Source organism: Montipora capricornis, chromosome 2 (genome assembly GCF_036669925.1).
Source record: "Montipora capricornis isolate CH-2021 chromosome 2, ASM3666992v2, whole genome shotgun sequence".
NCBI lineage: Eukaryota > Metazoa > Cnidaria > Anthozoa > Scleractinia > Acroporidae > Montipora > Montipora capricornis.
Genome location: NC_090884.1, coordinates 38,939,282 through 38,961,781, shown reverse-complemented (window position 1 = coordinate 38,961,781; position 22,500 = coordinate 38,939,282). Strand labels below are relative to the sequence as shown.

The window sequence follows — 22,500 nt, the reverse complement described above, 5'->3', positions numbered from 1 at the left end:
TCAGTAGCTACATGGACGTGACAGCCGGGTACACGAAGCCACTTCGTCAGGAACGCGTAACGTGGATACCCAAATACGTGGCTGTCATAGGTGAACAACGCCTCTTCATCTACTTCATCAATGCACCGAATATTCACCAACGATTCCTCCGATATTCCTGAAAAGCAGCTTAAGGCAGTGGGAAGATGAAAGTCGTACCGTGCCCCATACAACAGGCTTTGATAACCTATTCTCTTGTACATATTTTCTCGCTCCAACAACGCGCATCCTCCAGTTGTTCTTGGCTTCACTCTGTCTAACGCGGCCATATACATCGCCAGTCCGTACCCTTTGCCTCTGTATTCCTTGTTGACGATATACATTCCCACAAATCCGTAGTCATCACCGTATTTCGTAATTGTGACACTGCCGATGGGTTTTCCGTTTACTTCCCCCACTATTGTCCCTGATGGATCACACGAAAAAAAGCATTTGGCGTCATTTAAACCCGGTCGCCAGTTCTCCTCTACCGTTGCTTTGATAACTATCGATTCGAACTCGGTTTCTGTCTCGATAACCCGAACGCTAAATCCTTCCATTGATGTTTTGTACAAGAATTGTGGCTGGTGGACGCATGTATGTGTATGAAAGCCACCGACTACGTCCCAGAAGTTTCTTTGGCTGACAGGAATGGCCTACAATAGACTTTCGAAAAGTCCTTAGTCTCATGAAGATGGCGCGCAGGACGAATGACTTTTCATCCTTGATTGGCCCTAATTTTAACGGGTCACTGAGCTAGACAATCATAGTGGTCCTTGTGGACCCCGGGGGATAGAGTTGTCAATCAAAACTTGTCAAACGCATTGGATCGTGACATAAATGATGGATGAAGCTACAGGATAATTGCGCGACTACCAGGGAAAAACAATAGCTTTTATTACAGTTGAGCCCACGTTTAAGCAGTGTTCGTTTCGGGGCGCGCGGAAGCGACACTCTCGGGTCAACATTCACAGAAATTAGGAATGATTACGTTTTTGTAAACGTTGGCCGTGTAGCAGGCGATGTTAAAGTCACGGCAATGAACATGTACAAGTACAAGAAATTATTACGGTTTTGCATTCGTGGGACGTGTAGCACTTTTAATTTGAACAGACTTAACTGATTAGATTCCATATGGTGGAAAGAACAATAGCAGAAAAGTCTTTTGGGAATTTGACTCAGTGTATTATTATGCAAAACTCAAGCAACATTTTCCTATTGTTTTGGCACCAACATGGCCGTCTTATCACGTGAGTGCAATCAAGTTTACAAGTTTATTACAGAGTCTGGAACATGAAACATATGATGTACCACTGCTCGGAGTTAGCTACAGCTATTCGAGGCGAGCAGTGGTTTGACGCATAGAATTAAATATTATTTTACAGTGCATAAAAAAAGTTACTGAACAAAATATGAAGTACGAATCAGGTAATGAAACCAAAAAAAGCAAAGGAAGGGAACATAAAATAATAATAATAATAATAATAATAATAATAATAATAATAATAATAATAATAATAATAATACCAAAACTTCTTAGCAGCACGAAGTAAGATATCGCTTTGATGATCCATACGATGTTTTTGAAATTCATATTTAATCAATACATGTTTCGGATGAAACATCATCCATCGTCAGTTGACAAATGAGAAATAAACTAAAGTTGAGCAATAAATAGTGTAACAAAGTGAGATATAACATGAATAATTAAGGATGAAGGCGAGAACAGAATAAAAACATCCAACCACGAAACAAAACAGAAAAAACCAAACTGTTAAAGCTAAGAAAAGAAACTAATTAGTATGAAAGGGATAAATTAAGATGTTTGACTTGGGAATTTAAAGATGGCTGCTCCCAAAGGATATGCATGGCTTCTTTGATTTTCAATTGGAAACGTGTGGAAGCAGAGTCGAGGATTTTAAAACAGTCTTCTGAACACCGGGAGCGACAATTATCAGAACCTCTCAAGTGCTTAAATATGTGGGAAATTAAGTGCTTAAATATGTGGGAAATTAAGTTAAATATGTGGGAAATTAAGTTGGTGTTCACCCCGTTTAAAATTAGGAGTTGGTTTGGGGCGAAGGATCCTATCCCTGCGGGTTTACGATCGCGAGTCATTTACAAGTTTTCATGTGCAGGCTGTAATGCCTGTTATATTGGTGAAACCAATAGACACTTCGCCACTCGCATCCGTGAACATCTCGCCTCCGACAAACATTCCCACATATTTAAGCACTTGAGAGGTTCTGATAATTGTCGCTCCCGGTGTTCAGAAGACTGTTTTAAAATCCTCGACTCTGCTTCCACACGTTTCCAATTGAAAATCAAAGAAGCCATGCATATCCTTTGGGAGCAGCCATCTTTAAATTCCCAAGTCAAACATCTTAATTTATCCCTTTCATACTAATTAGTTTCTTTTCTTAGCTTTAACAGTTTGGTTTTTTCTGTTTTGTTTCGTGGTTGGATGTTTTTATTCTGTTCTCGCCTTCATCCTTAATTATTCATGTTATATCTCACTTTGTTACACTATTTATTGCTCAACTTTAGTTTATTTCTCATTTGTCAACTGACGATGGATGATGTTTCATCCGAAACATGTATTGATTAAATATGAATTTCAAAAACATCGTATGGATCATCAAAGCAATAATAATAATAATAATAATAATAATAATAATTGAATATTGACCAGTATTGCATTTGGGAAAAAAGAAAACAAAATTCATTGGAAAATTAAACAAATTACATGAGAGCTGGAAGGATAATGCAAATGTAATAAGTTCGGTTTTCAAGGCATATTCAAATCCGATAAATCAATATATTCATTTGCCTCCGAGTTTCTGAAGAAGCTATTGTGAATGTTGCGTTTAAATTTCGTTTTAGGCATTTGACGAAATTCATTATATAAGCTATTCCAGTTTCAAACACCATTCCTTGAAAAAGACATATTTTGCTTGTTTATTCTAGAATATTCGAGAAAGAAGTTACCTCTTGTTGATGACCTTCTGATATATGAATGAATATTATATGAATGAATATTATGTTGGTAATCAAAGAATGGAGAAGAGTATAGATGGTTTTCAATCGCGTGATGAGACGGCCATGTTGTTGCTCAAAACAAGAGCAAATTATGACTCATGTTTTGCATTATAATACACTCAAATTTTTTCTCGATTGTTCTGTACGCCAACATGGCCGCTGTGACATCAGGTGAAAACCATCTATAAAAGAGATTTAGTGCGCGAAATGTGAAAATAAATTATGAGTTCCTATCCAGAATTTACGTTTTTCTCAGAAGAAGAGAAACAACAGTTGTTGAATGGAAGCTGCCCTCGATAGTTTCGGACATTTGAGGTTGTAACTTCGGTTAACACTGTTAGTTTTTCACACCCAATAATCAGCTTTCGTGACAAATTTCTAATTTTGCAATTCATTAGGTCTCACGTTCTTGCATGTTGTACTAAAATAATTCGTTGTATTCCTTTAAAAGTAACTTAATTAATTAATTAATTAATTAATTATATCTAGCTCTCACATCAACTGGAAGGCAAGAGATGATCTCTCACGGATCAAAATGTAACGAAACATTCACATCTCGGAGACTAAAGTAAGTTTAGAATTTTCCAGTTTTGTTTAGAATAAGATTTTTATTTCATCATTTGGTTAAAGTGCACTTTATCTGTTCTTTCTTCGATTTTTCTTCGTCGCGTGATTAACCTTAGATCACAGTTTAGAATGTTATTAAAGGTAGTTTTCTGCTTTTATGTTCCAGCTAGTCGAACCACATAAGAACACATTAGAGTATTTAAGAGTATACAAGGACACTCAGCCACACGGCTTAAGGAATTCAGTTTCATAAACTTCTATTTGCTGTTTTGCTGTTGCTGTATCGAAATATCAGTCTGTTTTCTAACACCGTGCTGCGGCCATTTTGGAATAAGGTGTATAACACTATCACGTCGCCTACTAACATATGCATATGCTATACAGTGCCTTTCCATACTTTCCACGGTAAGGCCAGACAAACCTCAAATTACTCGAAAAAAAGGCGAAGGAAACAGTCAAAAATCAAGAAATCAGACAGACCTTTGATAAGAAATTCTTGTTTTGACACGAAAGCCTCGTTTTTTTGCCTTCTCAAACTCACACTGCTTACACGTGGTATGGGCGGCCGCCGCCAAAAATACAAAGTAACGTGAACTGGTTCACTGGCGCAATAGAGCTGATGTAGCCTAAATACAAGTAGTCTTGCTGCCTTCTGTCAAATTGTTTACTCAAACCATAAACGAAATAAAAAGATAGGAAATTCTCTAGTCATTACTATCAAAACGGAAAAGACTAACCGAAACCGGTTTATGGAATTGAAAATCGATTCGTCTTCCAAACGGTCCGGTGTGATGTTACTAAATGGCTTACCTTAACCTAACGTGGTTCAGACCATCGATGTTCAATGTAATATGAAAAGTTAAACGAAAGGTCGGTTGATTGAGTGTAATTACAAAGTAATCCTTCATCGAAACAACAAATGACTCTGAGGGGAACTCGTGTGGTACGGATAGGAATCGACCTAAAACGAAACGGTTTATGCAAAGGACAAATGGTTTGCCCTAGTGTGAAATGAATTAAAGAAAAAAACGCAAGTGGTTCAAAGTATCGGCAAACGATGGTCAATGATTCAATGTAATCTGAAGCGGTTTAACAAATGGATGATTCATTTAGCGTAATCACTAATGGATCAGCAATGATGATGATGAAACCTTTATTTAAGTGTCATAAGAGGATTCTAGTACATTACAGTACTAATTGAGGACGCTAATAAACAACAAATGGTCTGAAAGGAACTCAAATCATACTGTCCACTGACAAACGAATCGACCTAAAATGAAATGGTTTACGTATGCAAAGGACAAATAGTTCGCCCAAAAATAGCCTGCGTACAGCCGCCCACTCTCCGCAAAAAAAATCGGAAAGGAGCGTCTGTGATTTACCGTTGGTAATCGTGTTCCGGAATAATTTTGCATTCATTATTGAGTGATCTACGCTAACCAAAATTTACGTGGCTCATATTTCTGTGGAGCTAAATTTTCAAAATGGTGGTCAATGAGATTCCATATCTGAAAGTGCCCTTGGACGTAAGGTGCCTGGGAATGAAATTAAATCACTGGAATCGGTCAGTGTAAAATGCAGACTGAGGTTATAATGTAACTGTTGAAAAAGCCCAAACCCCTTAGAAATGCTAACCTTAGGCCTAACTACGCCTAAAACAATATTTAGGCTTAAAGGGGCTAGGTCACGCTATTTTAGGTAATTTTGTTTAATTTTGTTAATTATGAGCTCTAAACGTCAAATTGGCATAGCAAGAGTCTTTCATTTGCCAAATTACGGCCACATAACAACTGAGAATGATTTTCCAGCTTTGTGAATGACATTTTGATGTCGACTGATATAAATTTGAAAAAAGGTGGGCCGACGTTTTTCAAATTTACCCAAATTCAATCTATTTCAATCCTCTCCAGTTTTGTCCATCTATGTCCCTTCTTGGCTTCCCTGTGTTTTGTTAGAGTTCTTCTATAGTTTTGAACAGTTATTTTAATATTTTAGTTAATTCTATGACCATTCGATCAGTGCTGAAATTGCCTTAAATTGCGTGACCTAGCCTCTTTAACTGTTAGCATTCCGATTCCACATTCTCGTTCCCAGAACCCATCGTTTCTCTCAGCCAGCGGGGCCTTCGCACGAGAAAACGAAGGGCTCTGGAGATAAGAGACAGGATTTCGAAGTCCTAGATTCTAGGCATTAAAATGCGATACAACTAAAATAAAAGAGTCACTGACTTCCATCCACGAATCAAAAAGGAAAGGCAAAAGCTGAAATATTAAGGATTTTCCATATTCATTGGGCAAAACAACTAAAACATCCTTCCTTTTCTCCACAATATTTCTCAGTGCGTCTACCTGCGGTTCACGAAGAGAGATCGACTGTAAATTAAGGAGACGCAGGACATTAGAGAGCATCTCGGTGAACTTGTTCCCTCGTGAAGCCGCCATTGTGCCCTCACTATGTTGGTGGATATTTCAAGACTTCATACATTACCAACTCCGGAAGTTGCCTTGCTGGCTAAAAGAAACGATGGGATCTGGGAACGAGAATGTTCGATTCCAGTGATTTATTTCATTCCCAGGCACCTCACGTCCAAGGGCACTTTGAGATATGGAAACAGCCTTTACCATTGCAAACGTGCATTGAAGAGCGTCTCCGATAGTTTAAGATTCCTTGGCTTTACGGCATAGAAGCACTCTTAAAAGGGAAGGATATATTTGCAAGTCTTCTAACCGGGTAGGGCTCTGATCTTCAGAGCAGCACCGATCGTTGCCGATGAGCTGTTATTTTTCCTCGATATGTACGCATCTTACTCAAATCATCCAGGGCAACACGCTTTGTAGATTGTTCTTGAGAATGGCTAGGGTGGTCAGAGCAAGGCGTTGGGATTACATTGACTGGTAAGGGGATAGCGGGAGACGTTTTCGAGTAAACAATCTTTTGAATCGTGCTATATTCACCTCGTGAAGATTCGTCAGGAGCACTTTCGTGTCTTCAGCGCTAACACAAACAATTCCAACGATGATGTACGAAGAATCGATTTCCACCTTATACTCCATAGATAACAATTCCGCACTTACTTTAAAAAGAAAAACCTCTTTGACCGTCAAAAATATTTTTATTCGTATTTTTTACCGTGCGCAAAGTACACACGAACTCATCGTAAAATCTCTCACGTTGGTTCTCACGGTGTTGATGTTTCATTGTCGTTGTTGATCGAAGGGTAATAACCAATCAAATCCTTTTCCACACATTTCAGGAAAAATCACATGGTCTTGAACACGATTACTAACGGTAAATCACAGACGCTCCTCTCCGATTTTTTTTTCGGAGACACAGGCTAGGAAGATTCTTGAGTTGCAAATGATGAGCAACACACAACCCCGTCAGAGACAGTACGTAAAACCGTTTTTTTTAACTTGGGCTGGTTTGCGACATTCTATACATTCTCACCTCGTGCCCAGCATCTCTGTAAACTCGATAACCATTCCCTGCATGCTTAACAATAAACGACAGCACGTTTGATGTTAGAGAGAAGTCAAAAAATTAACGAAGCACAACCTCCTTACACCCACTATGAATACACTGCAAAGCAAAGTCAACTTGTCATCGGACAATCTGAAACACATTTTTATGCTTCGTCGCTGTTGCTTTCAGTATAAAATACTGTCTTTTTGTTCTTTGATTGCACTCACGTGATAAGACGGCCATGTTTGTGCCAAAACAATAGAAAAATGTAGCTTAAGTTTTGCATAATAATAGAGTCAAATTCCCAAAAGAAGTTTTCGCTGGCCGCCGTGACTTCAGGTGAAATGAAAGAATACTAATTCTAAATTGTATAAACTTGGTTTTGTAGTAAACGATTTAAGCAGGATCTGAGACATTATTCCATCTTCTTTATTTCTGCCCTTATTCAGAGTCTTTTTGGTCTGAATTCGAATTAATCTGGCATTTGTTAACCGGTCGCGAGATCCAACTAACTCTTCAAGATGTTGTGGTAGGAATCATCTTCTTACATTCTCCTTAAATATGTTATCATTATTGACAAACTACACTTGTGGGACTGCAGAAGAAGCAACTTAATTCCAAACATTCAAGGATTAAGTTTAAGATAAAAATAAAGTATGAAGTAGAACGTTACTACATGTATGTTAAGGGTAAGGACGATGGGTGGTTCAAAAAGAAATGGGGTAATAGACCTAATCGGCTAACTCAATGTTGTACCCAATTCAAACCCTTTGGGAATAAAACGTTTTGTTCCAGGTATTTCCATATCATTTAAATATGAATGCTACATTATCATGCAAAAACAATACATAAAGAATCTTAATCCCGGGAGATTTCAATTGGGTACAACATTGAGTTAGCCGCTTAGGTCTATTTAGGTAATGTACTTTCCGTTTAAAATGTATTCCAGGACTACAAATTATTTTAGTAAGTCGTCTTTTAATAGTTATGTAAAAGTAGTACTGTCAGCATCCCAATGTACCGTAATTATTGACGTTATTTTGCGTGATGTCTAGTAGTGCAAACATTGTGTTGTGTATAGTGAATAATTCACACTCACATAATAGCTACTCTGTGCCTCAATGGGGATAAGTTATGGGCGAAAAAATTTTGTTTAAGGCGCAGAATGAGCTGAGGGTTAAGATTTTCCAGCGTCGCTGAAGGGGAAGTGGGAGGGGAAAACAGGACGAACTGAAACTAAGAGTGGACTTGCGAAAAGAGGGCGAAATATGCCAAGCGGGGTGTATAAAAGGCCCTATGACGGCCTCTAGGGACTTTAAAGGCCAATAGAATTAAGACAAACCGAAAACAGGTGTGGTTCACGTGGTGATGAAAGGCACGTCGAGACTTTTCCGTGAGTGAGAATAGTCTTAATATTTTTTTTGTTAAAAAGTTACACCAGAGCAGACCTTTTTCTCGTCTATTGCCGACTACAAGTCGCCTGTAACACAGAAGGGCGGTTTCAATTCAATGAAGCTTGTCATTATCTGTTTGACTTTCTGCCAACTTCTAATTTGCTGTTAGAAAGTTGACAAACTGTCCACGAGTAAGGTGCGCACAAACCTTTGCGAACAATATCTGTAAAAGGGAAATCGGTCGATTATTGCATGGACCTTAGGTCATACCTAAATTTGGGAAAGGAATCACCTCAGCAATCTTCCAAGCCTTAGCAAAAGGTGCCAGTATAAAAGGAGGGAATCCTAAGGCTTGCGATTGGTGGTAGAATTACTACTGAACTGTCCTTAAAAGTCCTTGCGGATATGTTACCATTACCAGGTGCTTTGTTTACAGACAAACCCTTGATAGCACGCTCGACTTCCTTGTTGTAGTAACATGTAAGAATGCATAACTTAGTTGAAGGAAAATATTTCTTTTAATGACTTGGACATTGAAAGTGCTACCCTCAAAGAATTGTTTTTTTTTTTTTCCTTCAATAAAAGTTAGGCTCACACCAAGTGGTGATTTCTTCACGGTGACACCAATTTGGATATCGTCAGAAGAATCTCCTCCAGCAATTGCCTAAACGCGGTAATTTTAGTGTTAGTAATACAAAATGGAATTTAAATGAAGTTAACTTGAGTCATGCTAATGTTAGTCACACGCAGGCTACATCCGGATATGTTGAACTTAAGTCATGCTAATGTTAGTCACACGCAGGCTACATCCGGACATGTGGCCTTTTCCATTGCTTTGCTTGGGTTGCTCATCTGTTCTTTCCCCACCTACCCTCCCTCCTTCTTTCAAATTACTACCCCTTTCATAAATATGCGGACCAACCAACCAACGGTTTCACTTTCTTGCTGCTGCCTCGAAAAAGTTGAAGCGACAGTAAACGGACCGTTCAAGACAGAACCAAGATGGTCAAATCACAACGCTGGATCCGATCTGTTCCGATCGTGTGATTGACAGCGGTGTCAAACCATGAGTGCAATTTGAACTTCAGTTGGCGAATGAATCGAGGGCGAAATATGGACGAGTATATCTTTCAAAAATTTGTCTCTGTTCCCATTTCTGTGTTGACCATTGTTATCTATCGCTCCTAAGGAGATATCTCCCTGTGCAGTACCATCGCTTCCCTTCTCCATTTGTCGAAATGTTTAAAGGAAAGAGGAGAATTGCGTGAATGTGCAGTAGCCGTCGCCCAGGTTGAGGGTTTACACAGGTCTGCAAAACGCGTGAGAAGGCAGAATGAAGCCGTGATAATGTTAGCAATGTGTCAGTGAAGAGAACGACTTCTCATTACAGTATCTTTGAATTCCTCAAAACAGTTTTCTTCCACTGACAACCGAAGCTGAGAGAAGAACTTACAGTATTCGTGTAAATTGTGCCTAAAATTCAAGAAAGACAAAGCAAGGAATTGAAGTACGTAAATCATACAAAACCGACAAAATAGTCTTGCTAAAAATATCGAATAAAGAACTCTGCCTGGCCCGACCCACCCCCCGCTTCAAGCAAACGGTCATGGAAAAATAAAGTCGGCGTTCACAAGTTGACCTTATATTGAGAGAGAAAGGAAGGTACGCTATCAATGAATGTCACGTAGAACAAACAACCTGTTGAATCAACTTATTAGTATTTATAAAATTCACATTGCAGCACCGAGAAAATAGCCTGAGCAAGAGCTAATACTGAACAAAATAAGTACGCAAACTGGTGCCTGTTTCGTAAAAGTTTAAAAAAAAAAAACGAGATGTCCATCAAATGGCACCGACCGTTTGCAAATGGGAAGATTACTGCATCTATACATACTGTTTCATCACCATCCATTTGTACACCTGACCGGCAATAGTAGGACACTGTAATATGGATTACTTACAACATAAGCAGAACTGTTGCAAGCATCTCCTTGGTAACAAGCAAATGGTGAACATACGCCCGCGTATGATTTGTACAGCAGTAACAGGTGCAGCCATTCACGAGTGGAGAAAAATCACAGCTAAACCTAAATAAAACCAGATACTCATTATTAAACAAAAGTCTTCAACAAAATTCATATTCGACTGAGACAAATGATCCTCGCACTTTGCTGGACAATTTAAGCAATTGCCGCTTTTAAATAGAAGACCTTAGACAGCAATGACCGGAACCAGGTTGCTGACCAGCGTTTTTCGTTAAAACAATGGTTTGCTGGGGGTGCTCAGTCTCGCGGGCTCAGAAAACCTGGTTGTGGTCATTGTTATTTAAGGTTTTTCCTTTTAAATAAACCTGACTCCAGGTGGCTCCAACGGGATTCGAACCCATGCCCCCTGGGATGCCAGTGCAATGCTCTACCAGCCACACAGTTGGGAGCAGATCGATTTGTTCGGCTCGTGCGTTCCCGTGAAGGACTTGATGAAACCGTCTGCGTAGCATTTCTCACATAAGGAAACATCTTTCTGCGGATGCTACGCAGACACTAGTTCATGCATTCATAACTTGTAAACTGGATAGCTGCAACGCATTCTTTATGGCCTACCACAGTATCTAATCAAAAAGCCTCAGTCTGTTCAAAATTGTGGAGCCAGACTACTTGGAGTGGTAGTAGTAGTAGTAGTAGCAGTGGCAGTAGCAGTAGCAGAAGTAAATATTGCTTTGAATTTTACGTTTGAAAGCGAGGCCAAAGAAACCGCTAATTAATTATTCGCAAGGAAACAAGGGCCCGGTTCCTCGAAAGCTGATTAACTTAATCCAGGATTAGCGTAAACTTTTGTTTCACGTTTTCAACTTTTTGGTGAAAGTTTCTTTTGCTTATTTTTGTTTTTCAAGATTGACGTCTTCTCATGCCGAAAATCTGCGTTGAACAGCATTTGGGAGTAGAGAAATAAACAGCTTGGTTAATTTTTAATCTTAGATTAGCGTTAATCGGCTTTTGAGGAACTGGGCCAAGGAGAATACTAAAATGACGGCCACTTTGAAATAAGGTGTATAGGGTCGTAAGACGAATCGCTCAAAGACAACTAGTCCATAGTTATTCCATATCAAAATTGATGTCTCCTAGCATGTCTCCTCAATACAGACAAAGTCGTCTCTGCCTCTGATTTTAAAAAGGCTACAGCAGATGGCAGCATTTCATCTAGTAAACAAACTCCAACGAAACTGATTACTCCGAATCTCTACCGATAAAATTTTGGCATGCATTAAAAGTGAGTCCCCAGTTTCCATCTGAATTCCAGAACCCAACATTTAAAGGATTGTCAAAATACTCAGAGAAATAGAAACCTGCCTTGAATGATTAACATCTATCTCATGCATTGTCCCTTTGTCTCCGTTTTCTTGAAACGAGTGATTCCATTCATCGAGGAAATACTTGTTTTCTTGTTCCTCTGTTTCTTGAACAGTTGGTGAATACGTAAGCTCTGGTCTAAATCTCTTTTTGCTCCAATTAATATCCAAAGCGCACCCGCGCTCCGCTACTTGACACGGATATATAAAAACTGTTAAAGAACAATACTATACGATGTAGTGGTTTACACGTGAGTCCTACAAAGCTCAGTTCTCACGTCTTGGAAAATTCTCAGGAGATAAGGGACTTCAGTGTTTCCCGATCGTCGAGTATCTACCCACTTAACAAAAGTGGAAATCTGAGACAACCCCAATCGCCTAGGATGGTCGCAGACATCAAATAAAAACGGGAATGTTGCTATTTTCGCAACACATCTTGGATCTCTGCAATGGTCGACGATTACTGCCGAGGTAAGAAAACGGTTTGGGGATATCAACGACAGTTTATGCCGTTACTCATCCTCTTAATTGCTCTGTTCCAATCCCCCAGTCCCCGTTCAACAACCTAACTTGGTGATGCGTCTGGCAGTTTCCTGAAATTTCGCAAAAACATTATCGGGAATGACAGAGAAAATCAAAAAAACCTCGAACGCTACATAGAAAGGAAAAAAAGAAGTCAAAAATGGGGAAATGAGTAGCCTGTTCAAAAGGTCTGATCAACGTTAGTTTTTTCGTTCTTCGAGCAAACAAAAACGAGTGCCATTGGCTGTGATACCCTAGAAGTTGATCTGGTCGAGATTAGATCTAGACCTTCGATTTCGATCTTCATCTTAGCAAACTATTTACATTCTCAAAAACCAAACTTTGACTTGATTTGCGTTAATTGTTAATTTCCAGTGCCCCCAATTACTGTTCTAGCGCTAGAACGACTATACACTTAACCATAGTTAATAGAGGAGAATGGTTAGGAAGCTCGGCAAACATCAGAGGAGCAAACAAAGCAGCCAAGATTTAGGTTGGAAAGTCCACTACCGTGCACAATCTTTTGTTTTGCGCTCATACACTATGCATGAATTACGTAACCAACACGTTTCTATTGGTTAGTTCTTCAGTACGGAGTAAACAACCATTGTGTTTTGTGCACGGTCAAGGCCAGAAAAGTGAACAAAAACCTACAACAAAGAAAGTTGTCGGGTTTCTTAACCATATTCTCCTCTATTAACTATGACTTAACTAAAGGTCCTTTCCTTTCTTTTTTTTTTCGTTTACTTTTTGGACTAATCAGCCGACCATGCCAGCTGCATGAACGTGAAATCACTCGCAACTTTCTAACAATCAACCCTCTGTGTTGGGAGTAATTCGACTGGCAGGAGTTGCCAATGGAAACACACAAATTCCATGCAAAGATTGGAGGATACGATGAATCAAAAAGGTCGATTCCACACTCTACAGCAAGCAATACTTCCTCTAAAAAAAGATAAAACACAACATGAATAAAAAAGTGATTTTTTTTTTGCGAAAGTCAATTTTCTCTGCTTGCCGTGAAAAGATCTGTACAGAAAGATAAAAAGAATGAAAAGGGAAACGATATGAGTAATGGGTAACGTTCGTGATTTAACATGTCTAATCGAGAATGGATTGAGACCTATATAGACACACCAGGTCCTACTCTTCTAGACTTTCTATCTCCAGTCCTTATCATAAAGCCCTTCGCCAAATTGGCAAAGAAATTCTTGATTCCTCTGCAGCCCAAATTAGAGTTTAGGGAGCCTTGTTAGAAACAACAAATAACGTCTTTTGAAAAGACTTAAGGACTTCACGACAAGCGCAAACAAAATTGCAGCAAATTATTCCTATCAAAAGGTTAAATTGAAAGAGTAAAGTAAAGTAACCATGCATATTTAATGTCAATAACTCGTACCAGTAATTCAACTGACAAACCTGAGGTCGACGGTGCGCTCATTTTACTCCCCCCTCTCCATCAGTGCTCCGCTTTACGGGTATTTAAAGCTACTTAAGGGTATTTAAAGCTACTTAAGCTATACTGAAAGGGAAGAAGTCGAAACAAGGATGCGAGATCCGGGAAGCGAACTCAGCACCTCTTGCACCAAGGCCGCGTACAAACCGGCTGTGCCATTACCTATTGCATAATATCAATATTTTATCCGTGCAATAGTTAATGCTGGACTAACGTTACAGAACTTTCGAACTAATAGCAAGCAAGAAATAACTTTCAAAAAGAAACACACAATTTTAAATTTGCAAAACATGTTTCGGATGATCGACATCCATCGTCAGTTGTGAATACAAGTGAAACCGCTAGTCGGTGTTATATAAAAGATAGCTAATAACATGCATAAGTACTGATTAAATAACAACGTGAATAGAAAATACAATGATGAGAAGACAATGGGTATGGACGAGGAAAATTACAGTGAAAGTGTTAAATTGACATGATTAACCTGCTTATTTAATGAGGGTTTTTCCCAACCTATGTGTAAGGCCTCCTTGATTTTTAGTTGAAAAGGCGTGGAGGCGGTGTCAAGGATTGAAAAACACTCCTCCGAGCATAAAGATCTGCATGCTTCTGACCCATTAATGTGCTGGAAGATATGCGAGTTCTTATCCGATGTTAAATGTTCACGAACACGTGTAGCAAGATGTCGGTTTGTTTCGCCGACATAGCAGGCACTACAGCCTGCGCAAGAAAATTTATAAACCACACGGGATCGTGATAATTTGGAAATAGCATCTTTGGCACTGAATAAGTTCTTAATCTTGTATGGGGCAAACACTAGCTTGATGTCCAAGTTTTTACAAAATTATCACAAATTATCACGATCCCGTGTGGTTTATAAATTTTCTTGCGCAGGCTGTAGTGCCTGCTATGTCGGCGAAACAAACCGACATCTTGCTACACGTGTTCGTGAACATTTAACATCGGATAAGAACTCGCATATCTTCCAGCACATTAATGGGTCAGAAGCATGCAGATCTTTATGCTCGGAGGAGTGTTTTTCAATCCTTGACACCGCCTCCACGCCTTTTCAACTAAAAATCAAGGAGGCCTTACACATAGGTTGGGAAAAACCCTCATTAAATAAGCAGGTTAATCATGTCAATTTAACACTTTCACTGTAATTTTCCTCGTCCATACCCATTGTCTTCTCATCATTGTATTTTCTATTCACGTTGTTATTTAATCAGTACTTATGCATGTTATTAGCTATCTTTTATATAACACCGACTAGCGGTTTCACTAACGTTATAGCTATCTACACTTACCAGGAGTCCCTATACCATGGATCAGACGAGGCTTTCCATTCGGTAGGACTTCCTGATAAAAATGCAAGCGATATAAATTTAACATTCAGTTCACTGAATGAAGGAAACTTTGGTCGCGATCAACTAATTAACACTGAATTATTCGCCGAAAGCGAAGTGATTATCGGTGAATATTCACCGAGACGAAGTCGAGGTGAATTTTCACCTATAATCACTGAGCCTGAGGCGAATAATTGTTTTAGTATAAATACACAGGTGATTATTTCAAAAAAGAGAAAATTTCAACGCGAAATCATCTTCACTTACAGTGGCAAAACGACTACTGGCAGCCATTTTGTCCGTCGAGGTGATTATCGGCTGATAATCCGAGATAGCGAGCCAATGAGAGGGCGCGATTTTGTATAATCACCTGTGTATTTATACTAAAACCGGTTAAGACTGACGTGGTTGAAGTTTCTCAACCAGTAAGGAAAGACCACAAAATAAACGCAGCTAACACTACCTATTGCTTCAAATCATTTCGATAAACTTCGCGGAAGACATGCCACATGTCGACCTCTAATTATACAATGAGCGGACCGTGAGGTTCGGAAGCGAGCGAACATGTCGCAAGCAATTCTCGTTCCCAGATGCCATCGTTTTTCTTAGCCGGTGGATCCTTTGCATGAGAAAACGATGGGCTCTGGCCTCTGGAGACATAGGAAATTCAAATTTCTTCAATAGACCTTATTCACGAGAGCCGCCATGTTGGATTTGCCTTTATCATGCAAATTAGCCACACAATTCTGAGGGGGCAAACAACACAAGCGAGAGGTTATAACGAACATCTTAGCCACACAGATTACTTGTTTCACGTTCATTGAATGTTTATCACCGAAGAAGTAAAATAGAATGTTTACACAAGTTACTTCGATGTTTTTTCAGCGAAATTGAGCAGATAACGAAGTAGAAAGTCAAAATGTCGGAGGCAATCAAAAGATATAAAATTGTTGTAAAAAGTACTTAATTCTAAATTCGAAAGTGTACTTTTAGCAATGTTAATTCAATATTTAGACGAGCCGATTTTCCGCAATTTGCCTTTATTCCAATGTTTGACCCCCAGCATAACACACGGCTAATTTGCATGACAATTTGAAAACCAACATGGCGGCTAACGTGAATAAGGGCTATTGGTTAGCTAGGGAACAATAAAATCTTGAACCGGAAGTAAAAATGGCCGATGTAGCGCAGCTGCTTATTTCCCTTTCGTAAACGAAAAACCTAATAACAATGGCCACAACCAGGTTTTCTGAGCCCGCGAGACTGAGCACCCCTAGGAAACCATTGTTTTAACGAAAACCGCTGGTCAGCAATCTGGTTCTGGTCATTGCTATCTAAGGTCTTCCTTCGTAAACAAGCAGTGGAGGAGGAGGGTCGGGGGAGGGTCGGGGGGTCCGGAACCCCCCTTCCCTAACCGAATTTTTTTTTTTTTACTACTTGTTTGAGTCTAAAATTCTCGCATCTGCAGGATCGCCTATTATTACTCAACTGGTTGACTTGTTTTTTGATGGAGAACCATTCTATTTTGCCACTAATCTGAAAAAAGTTTCTGTAGTATTTTTCTGAGTCAAGGTTTGGACCCCCCTATTAAAAATTCCTGGATCCGCCCCTGAGTTACAAGTGATGCCATTTTTGACGGTCGATGCCATTCTTAGCAACCAAGCCTTTTTATTCGGTTAGCTTTCAGTAAATTGTTAGGGTTAGCTTCATTTAAATACTTTAAAATTGCCAAGATGTTGTTGTTTCGGTAGTGTAGTGGTTCATTGAACCGAGTTCATCAACGTTCTCTAATTTTTTTTCTAAGGTTTTTTCTTAAATTTTTTTTTAATTGTAAGTGACATACGCTGGTAATCTAGTCCTAGATTAAGTATTTTGTCCCCTCATTTGCAAACGACAAAGTCTCGTCCAAGTGGCTTCGCTTGTTTACGAAAGGGAAAATTGCGGCGCAGCCGGTCGGTAAAATGATCAGCGTGTCTTTGCTTAAAACTACAATATTCCTTATTGCTTCTTTCTGTTCGACACGAAGGGGCACGTTCTGTAAGTTGAGGCCACTTAAGGCTTCACATGGAGACTCTTCGAATGTAACGCTTCTGAGCGCCTCCGCCGTTTAGTACTATTGACGACTCATATATGACGAGCCCTTCGTTTTCTCGTGCGAAGGCTCCACCGGCTAGGAGAAACGATGGGATCTCGAGACGAGAATGGTCGCAAGCTGACACAACCTTCAGAAAGTATGCCCAAGTTCGCAGATCTGGTAAAAAATGTGGATCAGCCAAATGGAACGGAAGGAAGGCGAAAAAATTAAAGAGAACGCAACCAAATGAAAATGTTTTATTGTGTTAAAACACAGCATTTAAAACAGTGGAACCACGCACTTTTAACGAATTACTGAGAAAACGTTTACTTTAAACTCCTTTTTTCCTTCTAATTTTTGGTGAAATTGCTCAAGAATAACACTTGAACTTACTTATAGTACTTGCCATATCTTGTTAGGGTATGTATCTAAACGTAAAGTGTAATACAGTACGTTTTTATGATAGTAATATATATATTTCCCTCCACACAATTGCCCTGGCTCGAGAGGTTAAGATATGGGGGGTTCCCACGAATGGCAAGACAAGAGAGGTGCTGAGTATAGTGAGCAGCGTCAACCTCCACAAGGGAGGATGGAGGGCGATACTCAAAAGATGATTCGCACTGGGCTACACGTACGTTGCAGGTGCCGCAAAATGACTGATACATCAATGTGTGGAGCGAAGCCGCAATGCTCCACGCTACTAGCGTGCGCTCACGGTATGATGGGAGTGGAAGAAAAACTCCAGCCTGACAAGTGCGACGGGCTAACTACTGTAGGTATACAGTAATAATAACAGTGAGAAAAATTGGCCAAATTATTAATTTAAGCAATCGCTCCTGTTCGCAAGCGTTTTTATCCCCATACTAACGACAGATAAGAGAAGGACTTTAATGTTTTTGGTGAGAGTGTGCACATTGGTTTAAAGTTCAAGGCGTGCTCTCAGAACAGAAATCTCGTACTCGCACGAGTTCGATATTTTTCTTGTTTAGTAACCGAGATATTCGAGTGTTCATTGCACTGTTTCAATACTTGTTCATGCTAGTCACAATAATTATGTTGTTTGAAATTAAATTTAGGGTGTACCAACCACTGTTTTCTGCAGCAAATCGTTCCAGTTGCACTGACTTGAGGTAAATCCCTCCACAACAAATCCTGTCGTTAAAAGAAAATTGGATGATAAACGGTATCCAGGTTACCTATGTAAGATTAATACTAAGAATAATCATTATCAAATGCCCCATAGAGCTCCGCTGACGCAATCCCGTCCAGGTAATATGGGCGGGTTCATACAGGCTGACGCGTGCCAGTCGGGAGAAAATGGTCCGGACCCGCACGATCAACTTGTTAGCAACAATTTCTAAAGATAAAAGATCTAACGGCAATTAATCATATTTTATTACTTGGAAAATTCTTTATCTATAGGTGCAAATTAGATAAAATATCTCCCTTATTTGATGTTTTTAAGACTAAATTAACAGCTACCTATAAATTAGAGCTGTATATCGCTAGAAAACAAATGATGTTCTCTCAAAGCATTATGTCAAATGGGATTCTTTTTTTTCTGCTATCTCTTGAATCCTCTCTCAAAATACTATCAGGAATGAAACACTCTTGCCACAAATATAATATAATATATTCTAGTTTTGTTTATAAGTTTTTATGCATTGTTTAGGTAATAATGTTAGTGTATGAACTGTAAGTCGATAGTGTAAGTATATGAACTGTAGTGTATGTATTGTAACTTAATGTAAGGTCGAATTAAGCGAGTTCTATTATCCGGTTGAAGCTTTCGGAACAAGAATCTAAACTCCTCTCCGGATGACAGCCTAAAAATAAAATTGCCGGGAAAAACATGAAAACCCAGTGAAGTAAACCATTCAAACCTCCTCCTATATCTAGCACTTGCCAATCAACCATGGTACCTGACAACAATTTTCCCTGAGCATGTAGCTTAACTCCTTTGCTCACCTGCAACAGGCCTTTGTGATGTTTCCTTGGCTGATCGTATTCTTTCCTTCTCTGAATTTGATCCTTCAATGACTCCAAATAAATTGCAAGAAGCCAATTCCTATAAGAAGCCAAAACGTTTCATAACTGCCGTGCAACTCAGAAATAAGTGTCCATGTTTATGCACCTCAAAAGCATACAAAAACGCATTAAATGCATTTGGAAATGCATTACAAAAACACACTTGCAACCGAACAGTAGCAACTGGCCTTTTTCTTGTCATATGGCTCATAATAACACATATCCACAAGAAAAGATCAAGATAACCTATGAAAACTCTTAACAAAAGGAACACTTAAAGTGATTTTGGGAAATATTCTCAAAGAAATCTTAGCATGATTCAATGAAAATGTTTAGCTAGGTCGAATTGTGAGGGGATCCAGCACTCAGAAAAAATTCATCCCAATTCTGGCTATATTTTGGTTTTTGTGGTCTCATTCGCTCAGACATCCTTCAAGCTAATCCAGACAAGTCAACCTCCTGCTGGCAGGGAGAGACCACAACACCAGCAACAGAACTCCATTTCCCACTCTTCCCTGAGCATTCTCTAACACCCTGCACCCTGCATTGTTAACATTGTTAAATTTCCGGGTAAATTGCTTTCCCTATTATTAGCCCTTCTGACTCAGTATTTGAATTTAATAAATTACCAAACTTTTTGCAGCTTTCAAGTTGACGAGAACATGAACAAGAAACGAAAAATTAACTATGCGCATACAACAATTTAAAATTCCCACATAAAATTTCTTGAAAATCCTTCGAATTTTAACTCAAATTTCCAATAGTTTCTCCAAATTTATTTTGCTTTTTGAACGTCTCCATTAAAAAAGTATAATGTTAACGTCATTTTGCAGCTTACAAGTTGGCACTTTGTGACCAGCTACGCTCCTTAAATATTGAGCTTGAAGAGAGGAGTTCGGCCACTTAGGACGCCATGCATTTCTTTATAATATTTCTCCCATTCTTCATTAAATTTCACGTGGTGCTATTATGCTAATAAGATTTTAATTCATGCATATCAATGATATCCGGCCATTCTGCACCATGGATTGTGAGACAGGGCCTACAGTTTATAGTCGTTATCCAACTTAACTTCAACTATTTTTCACATTGACTTTCAATGATGTGCCATGTTAACTCCTAGCCAATGTATGAGAAAGTCCCTTTGAGGACAAGTTACTGCTGACAAGCAAAGAGGCTTAAATTAGCACAGTTCATTTTTCACTACGACTTTATTAAAAGCAGGAAATTCACAAGTTTTACAAACTCAGTGACAGGCAAACAGCTAGCTTCCATCTACTGTACATATATGGTACAGGCATAACCATTTGCCATAAAAAAGAAAACACCCCGATATTCTTTAAGGAAAAATTTCAGTATTTTTTAGGAGTAACACTGGCTAGAGGTACTTGTCCACAGAGGAAAATTGTTTTGTTATTACTTGGAAAATGCTAATCAACAGTAACATGGATCAGGCTTCTCCTTTTTCAGGCAGTAACTGGCAAATATATACCATCCTAAATCAAATATTTTATTTACCTTGGAAGAACTGTCACCAACTGTGTTAAAAACAAAGGAGTCCAAAGAAAAAAACAAAATCTCAATGCAGCAATCGATAGTTTTTAACATTTGTACACTACTCATCTGATTCTCACTACCACTGCCCCAGTTTCATTCTCACAAGTGATCTGCCTTCCACCAGGAAAACAATACCAAAATTCTAATCAGACAAACTGGCCATAAACTATTATAATCCCTACTGCTACCTACATTGTACAATTGACAAAACCACTACAGTAACTTCAACTGACCTTTTTATCTTTTTCTTCAATGCATTTGTCAAGAAACCTTAATGTTCTATCAACAGATCTGCAAATTCTCTTTTCAGTCTGCTTGGAAGCTGGAATTGTATCACAGAGACATTCAGCTATATTGGGCTTGAATACTTCAAGCACTGTTATAAAACGATTAACATCTATCTGAAAAACAAGAAATCAAAGTTCTTAAGAAATGCTTAGAAAGCTAACAAAGACATCTACATGTAGCTATAGGAAGAAACTACCTCAGCACTTGCATCTCTTAAAAGCTTGATTTCTTTCATTGAAATAAAGGAAACAAAATTAAAATATTGAGACACACCTACAATGCCAACTACACGTAAGACAGTCTATGCATTTGACAGCCACTTTATAACAATACATTATTACTAATATTATTATGTTACTTTGAGTACACCTTGCCCTCAAACTTAAGTTTATATTCAAAATGTTGCAAGTTTATATTAGTTCATTGAGAACAAGCATGAACTATTTCAGGAATTACATCTTCAAAGAAACTTAAGTGGGTAGTTTGTGCATTATGCATCTCTAGCACCAAAATGGGTCATTTTTACTTCATTAAAGGCTTATTGCAAACATGGTGCACACCTTTCTCCGGCCACCAGGAGTGAACACAGACACACTGTTTTGCTCATTGTACCCTTCTCGTAGCTCTTGAATGGGATCTTGTATTGATAAATAAGAAACATATTCCTAAAAGTCAAGAAAACAATAGTAATAACTAATTATTACTTGAAATTGTTTTGCTTCTTTCTGGATGAAAATAATGTGAATACAATAATATTGTGGCATGTTTTGGTCCATGGTGCTCAAAGATCACAGCTCATAGACCTTATAATGCCTATGTGAGCCCATATCAACAAAATTTATATACATGTAGTAATAAACGATACTGTAGAAGTGGTCCTCCTACTTAACTGAACAATTTAAGCAATATTGTTTCTTATAGACATCTGCAAATTGAAGCCCCCTGAATTTTTAGGTGTCTATAAGAGACAATAAATTGTTTAAATTGTTCAGTTTAAGGACGTTGGCGCCCAAAACGTTCCCACATACAGATTTTTTTTAAACTCACCACGCAGAAAGGTAATGATCTACTTTTGCCAAAGAGACAAAAAAAATGGGGCGTCACCGTGCTCGTTTTCAAGATCATAAGGTACACTTTTTAGATGCTTGCGCTATTTTAAGACGATCTTAGCTTACAACTGTCGGCATTAAAAAAGCTACATTAGTGAAATTTAGGTCAGGTAAACGTACTCAATTCAACATAACTAATATAAATAAACAAACTTTTGCAGCTGATGTCTTTTCCTGAGGTGAAAGAGACCTTGAAAAACAATACATATTAGTCTAAGACATTTGCGTGACATTTCTGAGAAGACCTGGGTCCACAGCTATCCCATAATACCAAATGCTTTCACATTCCAT

At 38.7% G+C, this 22,500-nt stretch overlaps 3 protein-coding genes across 3 annotated transcripts in view; all 3 read right to left on the bottom strand.

Moving 5' to 3' along the window:
• Window positions 1-717, bottom strand: part of LOC138020999 (holothin acyltransferase-like) — a 3,149-nt gene extending 2,432 nt beyond the window's left edge. Inside the window, exon 1 of the mRNA XM_068867880.1 lies at window positions 1-717. This exon is cut by the window's left edge and continues 2,432 nt beyond it. Within this exon, the coding sequence (XP_068723981.1) occupies window positions 1-578 (578 nt within the window). The 5' untranslated portion in view covers window positions 579-717.
• Window positions 1-22,500, bottom strand: part of LOC138020831 (E3 ubiquitin-protein ligase rnf213-alpha-like) — a 500,094-nt gene that overhangs the window by 93,968 nt on the left and 383,626 nt on the right.
• The window catches only part of LOC138021029 (queuine tRNA-ribosyltransferase accessory subunit 2-like), a 19,138-nt gene continuing 5,613 nt past the window's right edge, over window positions 8,976-22,500 (bottom strand). The window contains exons 3-11 of the mRNA XM_068867908.1: window positions 21,661-21,765; window positions 21,046-21,213; window positions 19,196-19,295; window positions 18,315-18,379; window positions 15,112-15,163; window positions 13,216-13,293; window positions 11,828-12,014; window positions 10,442-10,567; window positions 8,976-9,953 (exon numbers count right to left, since the gene is read on the bottom strand). Coding sequence (XP_068724009.1) covers window positions 9,842-9,953; window positions 10,442-10,567; window positions 11,828-12,014; window positions 13,216-13,293; window positions 15,112-15,163; window positions 18,315-18,379; window positions 19,196-19,295; window positions 21,046-21,213; window positions 21,661-21,765 — 993 coding nt within the window. The 3' untranslated portion in view covers window positions 8,976-9,841. The remainder of the gene's footprint in view (window positions 9,954-10,441; window positions 10,568-11,827; window positions 12,015-13,215; window positions 13,294-15,111; window positions 15,164-18,314; window positions 18,380-19,195; window positions 19,296-21,045; window positions 21,214-21,660; window positions 21,766-22,500) is intronic.